Here is an 8,532-nt window from a genome sequence, read left to right on the forward strand (position 1 = left end):
AGCGCGCCTCGACTTCTAGAAGACATAAAAGGTGTCGACTAAACGGAAAAAAAACGAACTTCTAACATTTACAAATTGGTCAGTTCAGACAAAACGATGTAAACGCCAATGGGAAAACGGAACGTGGACGCGGAAACACGAATCAAGCGCAAACTCTGGGCACAAAACTGCAAAATCATTCTTTCCACGACGTCTTAAACGCCACCTCGCAACCGCTTCAACGCCGAATCCCCCGGAGGGCACACGTGACGCTCCGCCCACTCCGGGATGCTGCGGCTAAGGCAGTTTCGAGGGGCAGGATTGTTGCCGTCGCCTCTGAACGAACGCTGTCGGAGGCTAAACGTGCCGAAAACGACGGCTACGATCGTTTTTAGAACTCTGCAGCCCGCCGTGGTGAGCAGTCAGAGGTCATTTCTATCGACCTCCCCGTTTCCGTGTTTCCTGCGACACGCACGGCAGGATCGCTCGCCCGCTTCAGTGTCAACGTCAGCGCCTTCGTCTTGTCGTATCGCGAACGTAAAACATCGGCGTCGGGATCGATAAACGCAAGACGTACGCGCGTTTAGCAACTCTACGATGTTAAAGCGCGGCGTCGACTCAGGTCCGATGGCGCCGGTCGAACGGGCCAAGCCAGAGGCAACTGTTGTTGTGATTTTGGGCCTTACAAAAATAAATTGATTTGATTTGATTTGAAGTGTCTGCGTGACAATAAAAAGTGAGAAAAGGCTAAAGTCGTGTCAGAGTTCACGTAAATCCACAGTTTGAGACGCCTCATTAAACGCGACGCACTCATTTTGCTAAACTGAACTTTTATCTCTCTTTTAACCCCGTTTCCGACGTCGCTCCTGATCAAAAAACGCACCCGCTGTTGCCGCGATACGAATGTTTGGCCCGACGCGCACTGCAGTTCTGATGAAGCACAAGGCCGTTCACATTTCACCCTGATCGTGTTCTTCGTACCGACACTTGACAAGTCTAATTTTGACGCTAGTTTTGGCGTCGATTAGCGTCTGACAAATCTTTCCGCGGACGCATTTTCTCTTTCTGAAAGTTCTGAAACATGAGATGCAAAAGTAAAGATGCAAGAGCCAGTTCGAAGGAGAAGAACAACACAAATAATGCACAATATTTGTCCTTTTTAGACTCTTAAAATCCCGTGGTGTGCGCCGGCCTGAAAAACTACCACATTTACTACCTTTACTACTACTTCTACTACTTTACCACTGCCACACGTGAGCGCTCGCACAGACTCGAACGACTAAAGGTTCGGGACATTCGGGACGCTGCACACAAAGATCAACTTCGCTGGAATATATGACGACTTCTCGAAACGTGGATTACAAACCGTTTCTGGAGCAGAAACTTGTTTTTCAGTGATTGGAGCTTTTGGAACACTCTGAGGCTGTAGCAGGTTTCCTACGTCGCATTATTCTGGACATTAGTGTTATTATTCCTGTGTCATGGACGAGGTGTTCTGCACAACCACGACCATTATTTATTAATTATATGACCATTTTGAGTTGTGTTTTTCCCCCATTTACGCAATGTTCACCGTCTCTTCTGCTGCAAAAACAGAGTTAAAATCACTTTAATTCAGAATAATAATCCTGTTTTGAGTTCATTTGACAAGTTTAACTCCTCTTAATGTGTAAGTCGAGAGGATTTTGACTTGTCTAAAGAGAAAACCTGTTGTTTTTTTACATTTAAAGCTGCACATTTGAGTGTCGTTTCCCAAAACACGGAAGCGTCACAAAAATAAAATTCTCTCAAAGGCTTATAACTGTTTTACACAGATGTTTAGACTTTTTTAAGTCAAATGTTGAAGAGTTTGTGTTGTTTTGGGGAGATTTAAACTCAGCCATTGTCCAACAAAAAGAAAATAAACCTGCTCTCAAATGTAAAAACGTCAAATTAATAGTATCAACTGTAAAACTGGCTTAAGGTGGTTTAAAGGACTCGGATTGCGTTCTTCTGACCCTTTTATTTCCCTGTTCTCGCTCTGTTCTCGCTCTGTTCTCGCTCTGTTCTCGCCCTGTTCTCGCTCTGTTCTCGCTCTGTTCTCGCTCTGTTCTCGCCCTGTTCTCGCCCTGTTCTCGCTCTGTTCTCGCCCTGTTCTCGCTCTGTTCTCGCTCTGTTCTCGCCCTGTTCTCGCCCTGTTCTCGCCCTGTTCTCGCTCTGTTCTCGCTCTGTTCTCGCTCTGTTCTCGCTCTGTTCTCGCCCTGTTCTCGCTCTGTTCTCGCTCTGTTCTCGCCCTGTTCTCGCTCTGTTCTCGCCCTGTTCTCGCTCTGTTCTCGCTCTGTTCTCGCCCTGTTCTCAGCTTCATTCACAGTTTGATAAAGTCCTCTCTCCTCCGATTCTCAGATACACTCCGTTTTTAACTCCATAAATCATCTCCAGACTCGTCTAATCACCATCAGGACGACTGTGAGCTGAGACCAGGAAGTGAGAGGCCTTAAACTGTGTGTAATTCCCTCTGCGGACAGTAGATGGAGCAGAAACTCAGTGAGTCCAGGTGGAAACGGCAGAGATCAATTTCTGTTAAATCATGAGATGCAAAAACTGAAGGTACAAGAGCACGTTTAAAGGCCGATAACGCTACAAATACTGCAGAATATTTGTCCTTAAAGTTGCTTTTTGTGACGTTCCACTTCCGACTCGTTCTGATCTTTGAGTTGCAGTTTTTTCTCCACTTTTACATCTGTGATTCTTCAAAACGGATCCTCTCAAACGGACAAATATAATAGTTCACATACTTAAATGACGGTGTAAATGTTTTGGGCTCTGGTCAAATAAAACCGCACGAAATTAAATAAATGTACAACGATTTTGACAAAAGACACAACTCAAGAATCACCAACATTTGAAATAATCGTCCGGGAAATGTCAGTCACACAAAGAATATTCCAAAAATAATCTGCTTAAGACAACAATGCGTTTTAAAAGTTTTGAATAATGTGAAATCTCAAACATTGACTTGATTCTGGCCTGGTTGAATTGGTTTTCTCTTTTGCGGGCGTCGTCCTCAGGTGTTTAAACTCTCACATTTCATAGATTTAGATTGACTTTGTGTAAAAAATGTCCAGTTTTGTCACGAGCTGAAATGCCGTGTTGTAATAAACAAACCGAGCACAAGTGTCCAGCCTCGTTCTGCTGCTTAAATGAAGAGAACCTTCAGTAAGTGCTCCCTGCAGAGTCTCACCAGGTTCAAAGGTCATCAAGAGGTTCAAAGGTCATCAAGAGGTTCACATCCAGAGCCACACTTTTATTTTAAGTTTTACTAAAGCTCACACTGTAACTTTTCTCTTTTGTAAGACTATTAACATGCAGACTGTCCAAATCCTGTCGTGAAGCAGCGCCCCCTGCAGGTTTGAATGTCTGGCCAGTGTCGCGTTTCCATAAAGGCCGTGGCTGGAGAGCCGCGGTGCAGTCAAATGGCCGCACAGTTTCAGGGACCGCGGCACTTCCCTTATAGCCTCATGGCTAACCCTAACCCTAACCCTAACCCTAACCTTAACCTTAACCTTAACCTTAACCATAACCATAACCCTAAACCTAACCCTAACCCTAACCTTAACCTTAACCTGGCGCGGTTTAAAACGGCGCTAAAACGTGGTCAAATAGCGGCGTAGTTTCAGGAGCCGCGGCGCGCGGCCGGCACAAAAATAACATGGCAGTTTCGGCCGCGCGCCGCGGCTCTGTAGACACTCCCTTTAATAAGGGATTAAGATTTACCATTTAATCATGCCATTCCTTCACTATAGTGAATAATGGATTATAGTTATATATCATATATATATATATATATAAGGAAGACGTGGGGGAGGAGACGTGGGGGAGGAGACTGGAGACGTGGGGGAGGAGACGTGGGGGAGGAGACGTGGGGGAGGAGAAGAAGAGGAACTTCAGGACACTGTTTTGGCACGAGATACAACTTCATTTACTTCCACTTCATCCACTGAGCTCGTGAGGAACCTCGATTCAGCCAATCAGAACGCTCATGGCGCGTGTGGCGGTTTAGCCTTAAGCTGCAGGTCCCTGTGGTCAGAAGCTGCAGGTCCCTGTGGTCAGAAGCTGCAGGTCTCTGTGGTCAGAAGCTGCAGGTCCCTGTGGTCAGAAGCTGCAGGTCCCTGTGGTCAGAAGCTGCAGGTCCCTGTGGTCAGAAGCTGCAGGTCTCTGTGGTCAGAAGCTGCAGGTCCCTGTGGTCAGAAGCTGCAGGTCTCTGTGGTCAGAAGCTGCAGGTCCCTGTGGTCAGAAGCTGCAGGTCTCTGTGGTCAGAAGCTGCAGGTCCCTGTGGTCAGAAGCTGCAGGTCCCTGTGGTCAGAAGCTGCAGGTCTCTGTGGTCAGAAGCTGCAGGTCCCTGTGGTCAGAAGCTGCAGGTCTCTGTGGTCAGAAGCTGCAGGTCTCTGTGGTCAGAAGCTGCAGGTCCCTGTGGTCAGAAGCTGCAGGTCTCTGTGGTCAGAAGCTTCAGGTCCCTGTGGTCAGAAGCTGCAGGTCGTTTTTACAGTGCGCGCAGTGGGAGAAATGCATTCTGGGTCACTGCAGTTCCACAGACTGACCACTGGGGGCGACCCTGTCCAGATGTTTCACACACACAACAGTCTGTGGTTTTGTCTTCTGTCACAGTTTGTCCTCTGCTGCCCCCTAGGGGACAAACGCTGTTCGAGATGGTTTTGATGGAGTTTCCGGTTTGTGCCGCCTCAGAGGAAAGGGGAGGGGCATAACCGCTATTTAGAGTTTCATTCTTGTTCTAAATATGACCTTTCTCATTGTGATGTTTTGTGTTAAATATTTAATCGCTCAGGCCTAATCTCCAAAGGTCAGGACCTGAAGGTCGCGACTCGACTTGAGTCCAACGTAAAGACTGGTCCGGATCCAGGTCTCGGACTTGAGACTTGGTCCCACTCACCGACACTGTCAATCATGTGAAATATATCAGGGTCAGATCAGGGTCAGATCAGGGTCGGATCAGGGTCAGATCAGGGTCAGATCTACTGTAATGCGCGTGAATATATTTAAAAAGACTTGAGGTTCCATTTGGACTGAAGCGGGTCCAGGCTGCTCTCAGAAGGAGCGTGGAGGACCTTGCTATGCCTGCTATGCTTTGATAGTCCTTGATAAGAATAGACCAGTGTGGAACAAGAAACCCTTTAGTGTCCGTAACAGAGGGGCGTGAGGCTAAAAAGGACCAGGACCAGCCCCCAGGAGCAGTCTGGAGCTAAACCAGGTCTAAACCAGGAGCAGTCTGGAGCTAAACCAGGTCTAAACCAGGAGCAGTCTGGAGCTAAACCAGGTCTAAACCAGGAGCAGTCTGGAGCTAAACCAGGTCTAAACCAGGAGCAGTCTGGAGCTAAACCAGGTCTAAACCAGGAGCAGTCTGGAGCTAAACCAGGTCTAAACCAGGACTTGGTCCAGGACCAGGTCTAGTGCAGGACCAGGACCAGGACCAGGACTTGGTCCAGGACCAGGACCAGGACCAGAGCAGAGAATGAAGATGGTCGGAGCCAAGGACTTGGTGCTGATCACGATGAGCCACAACGTGTCCTTCGTGGGTAAGTTATTGTTCAGAAGTCTAATCTTTTCTAAATTATATATTTTACATATTTTATATAATTTATATATTTTAATGACTAAAGAGGATCATAAACTGAAACTGGGAGAAAGAATTTCAGTTTGAGCTGTGAAAAATAATGAAGTAATTTTACATGTGTTTCGTCACTTTCAGAACGTTTTTTTCTTAATTAAAAAAAAGTCTTAACCAGGACTAAACCAGGACCAAACCAGGACTAAACCAGGACTAAACCAGGTCTAAACCAGGTCTAAACCAGGACTAAACCAGGACTAAACCAGGACTAAACCAGGACTAAACCAGGACTAAACCAGGACCAAACCAGGTCTAAACCAGGTCTAAACCAGGTCTAAACCAGGTCTAAACAGGTCTAAACCAGGTCTAAACCAGGACTAAACCAGGACTAAACCAGGACTAAATTAGGTCTAAACCAGGACTAAACCAGGACTAAACCAGGACTAAACAAGGTCCAAACCAGGTCTAAACCAGGACCAAACCAGGTCTAAACCAGGTCTAAACCAGGTCTAAACCAGGACTAAACCAGGACTAAACCAGGTCTAAACCAGGACTAAACCAGGACTAAACCAGGACTAAACCAGGACTAAATTAGGTCTAAACCAGGACTAAACCAGGACTAAACCAGGACTAAACCAGGTCCAAACCAGGTCTAAACCAGGACCAAACCAGGTCTAAACCAGGTCTAAACCAGGTCTAAACCAGGACTAACCCAGGACTAAATTAGGTCTAAACCAGGACTAAACCAGGTCTAAACCAGGACTAAACTAGGTCCAAACCAGGTCTTAACCAGGTCTAAACCAGGTCTAACCCAGGTCTAAACCAGGTCTAAACCAGGTCTAACCCAGGTCTAAACCAGGACTAAACCAGGTCTAAACCAGGTCTAAACCAGGACTAAACCAGGTCTGAACCAGGACTAAACCAGGTCTAAACCAGGACTAGGGGGGCAGGTGTGTGAGAGCAGATGGGGGAGAGGTTTTGGCAGTTTTAATCATCTCTTTCTGCAGCATTTTCCATCACAAACGATGCCCTTGACATCATAAACATTTCGCATATCAACACAAACAAACGATATCATCCACATTTTGACTCCGCCCGCCTGTGACCGCGAGCGTCCTTCCGCGCCGCCGCTCACTCCCTCTTCTCTCTGCACGGCCGCTCACTCCCTCTTCTCTCTGCACGGCCGCTCACTCCCTCTTCTCTGCAGGAAAGATCTGGCTGCTGCTGATGCTGTGCTTCCGCTCGCTGCTCGTGCTTCTGGCCGGCTTCTCGCTCTTCGGCGACGAGCAGGAGCGCTTCGTCTGCAACACGATCCAGCCGGGCTGCTCCAACCTCTGCTTCAACGTCTTCTGCCCCGTGTCCATCCTGCGCCTGTGGCTCCTCCACCTCGTCCTGCTCCTCCTGCCACACCTTCTCTTCTGGACTTACCTCAGCCACAAAGTCCTGTCCGAACCGCTCCCTCTGCGCCGCGGCGACGGGGGTTCGCCGCTGACGCTCGAAACGTCCGGGGAATGGGCCGCGCCGCGATTCCACGGCGTCTACGCGGCCGTCGTCGTTCTCCGCACGGCCTTGGAGGCGGCTTTCGGCGTCGGGCAGTTCTTCCTCTTCGGGCCGTCGTTCCCCAAGAGCTTCCTGTGCTACGAGGCGCCGTGCACGTCCGGGATCGAGTGCTACGTCTCCAGGCCTACGGAGAAGTCGCTGATGCTGAACGCCATGCTCGCTCTGGCGGCGTGCTCGGTGCTGCTCAGCGCGGTGGACCTCGTCAGCTCGTTGAAGGCGATGGCGCGCTGGCGACGGCGGCGGGCGGCGGGTTTAATGGAGGAGATGAGCAAAGGAGAGCGGAGCAGCGTCTTCACAACGAGCGACGACGTTGACAGTCTGTTGGCGAAGAGAGGCAGCCTGAACTACAAACACGCTAACGGCGAGGCTAATTTTCCTTCGCCCAAACCCGAAGTGCCCTGCCCCGCGACAGCACCTCCTTTTGGGACTCAGAACCCGCTGAAGCCGCCGTTGCACCCGCGCCCGGACAGGGGGGCGGCCGCGACGCACCGAGCGCCCACACCCAGCGTTAGCAGGAGATTAGCGACGGCCGCGGCTAGCTCGGGACAGCAGTCGGACAGCAGCGACTCCCAGGACCACAAGAGGGCGTGGGTCTGATCACGTGTCACATCCTTTGGGACATTACGACTCTAATACTTTACAAAGATGTGAGTCTGGCCACGGTTTGATCTCCGCGTGGCTGACGGGTGGATTAGCCAATCAGGGACAGGCAAGGTCCATCAGCATCAAAACAAACAAACATGGTCACAAACAAACATGGTTAAAAACAAACATGGTCACAAACAAACATGGTTAAAAACAAACATGGTCACAAACAAACATGGCCGCTTCTGAGGAAGGAACGAAAGGGGAAAATGTCGCAGATTTCTCCAGAATCAGGGAGTGAAGTTTAAAGGTGCCATCACATGCTTTTGTTCACGTTTCCTAGTCTCTCCTAAGTATCATTGATAATAATAAGTGTTGTGCAACATCCTTAACATAAGAGTTCAGAAATATCACCCAGACCTTGGACCCTTCACCAACCCGGAAATGCAAACGGCTTGGTTTGATATTCGCCCCCACCCAAGAGCCATCTGGCTCCCCCACCCAACCCGTGACGTAGTCTCAGAGCGCGCGTGCCCCGCCCAACCTGTGACGTAGTCTCAGAGCGCGCGTGTGCCCCGCCCACCCGTGACGTAGTCTCAGAGCGTGTGTGCCCCGCCCACCCGTGACGTAGTCTCAGAGCGCGCGTGTGCCCCGCCCACCCGTGACGTAGTCTCAGAGCGTGTGTGCCCCGCCCACCCGTGACGTAGTCTCAGAGAGCGCGTGTGTGCCCCGCCCACCCGTGACGTAGTCTCAGAGAGCGCGTGTGTGCCCCGCCCACCCGTGACGTAGCCCCACAGTTGTTAGCT

At 49.7% G+C, this 8,532-nt stretch overlaps 1 protein-coding gene across 1 annotated transcript; it reads left to right on the plus strand.

The window, feature by feature from the left end:
• Nucleotides 1-5,412: 5,412 nt before the first annotated feature.
• On the plus strand, nt 5,413-8,134 carry LOC140355908 (gap junction delta-4 protein-like). Its single transcript, XM_072440555.1, has 2 exons — nt 5,413-5,549; nt 6,789-8,134. The coding sequence occupies exons 1-2, from the start codon at nt 5,486-5,488 to the stop codon at nt 7,736-7,738; spliced, it is 1,014 nt and encodes a 337-aa protein (XP_072296656.1). The 5' UTR covers nt 5,413-5,485; the 3' UTR covers nt 7,739-8,134.
• The last annotated feature ends 398 nt before the right edge of the window (nt 8,135-8,532 follow it).

This window comes from Eucyclogobius newberryi, unplaced genomic scaffold (genome assembly GCF_026437365.1).
Source record: "Eucyclogobius newberryi isolate DKJ021-1_F unplaced genomic scaffold, fEucNew1.0.hap1 SCAF_12, whole genome shotgun sequence".
NCBI lineage: Eukaryota > Metazoa > Chordata > Actinopteri > Gobiiformes > Gobiidae > Eucyclogobius > Eucyclogobius newberryi.

Excerpts from the sequence above, each read along its gene's own strand:
- LOC140355908 (XM_072440555.1), top strand. The coding sequence starts at position 5,486 with ATGAAGATGGTCGGAGCCAAGGACTTGGTGCTGATCACGATGAGCCAC. Across the intron at positions 5,550-6,788 it reads CCACAACGTGTCCTTCGTGG|GAAAGATCTGGCTGCTGCTG; the intron begins GTAAGTTATTGT and ends TCTTCTCTGCAG.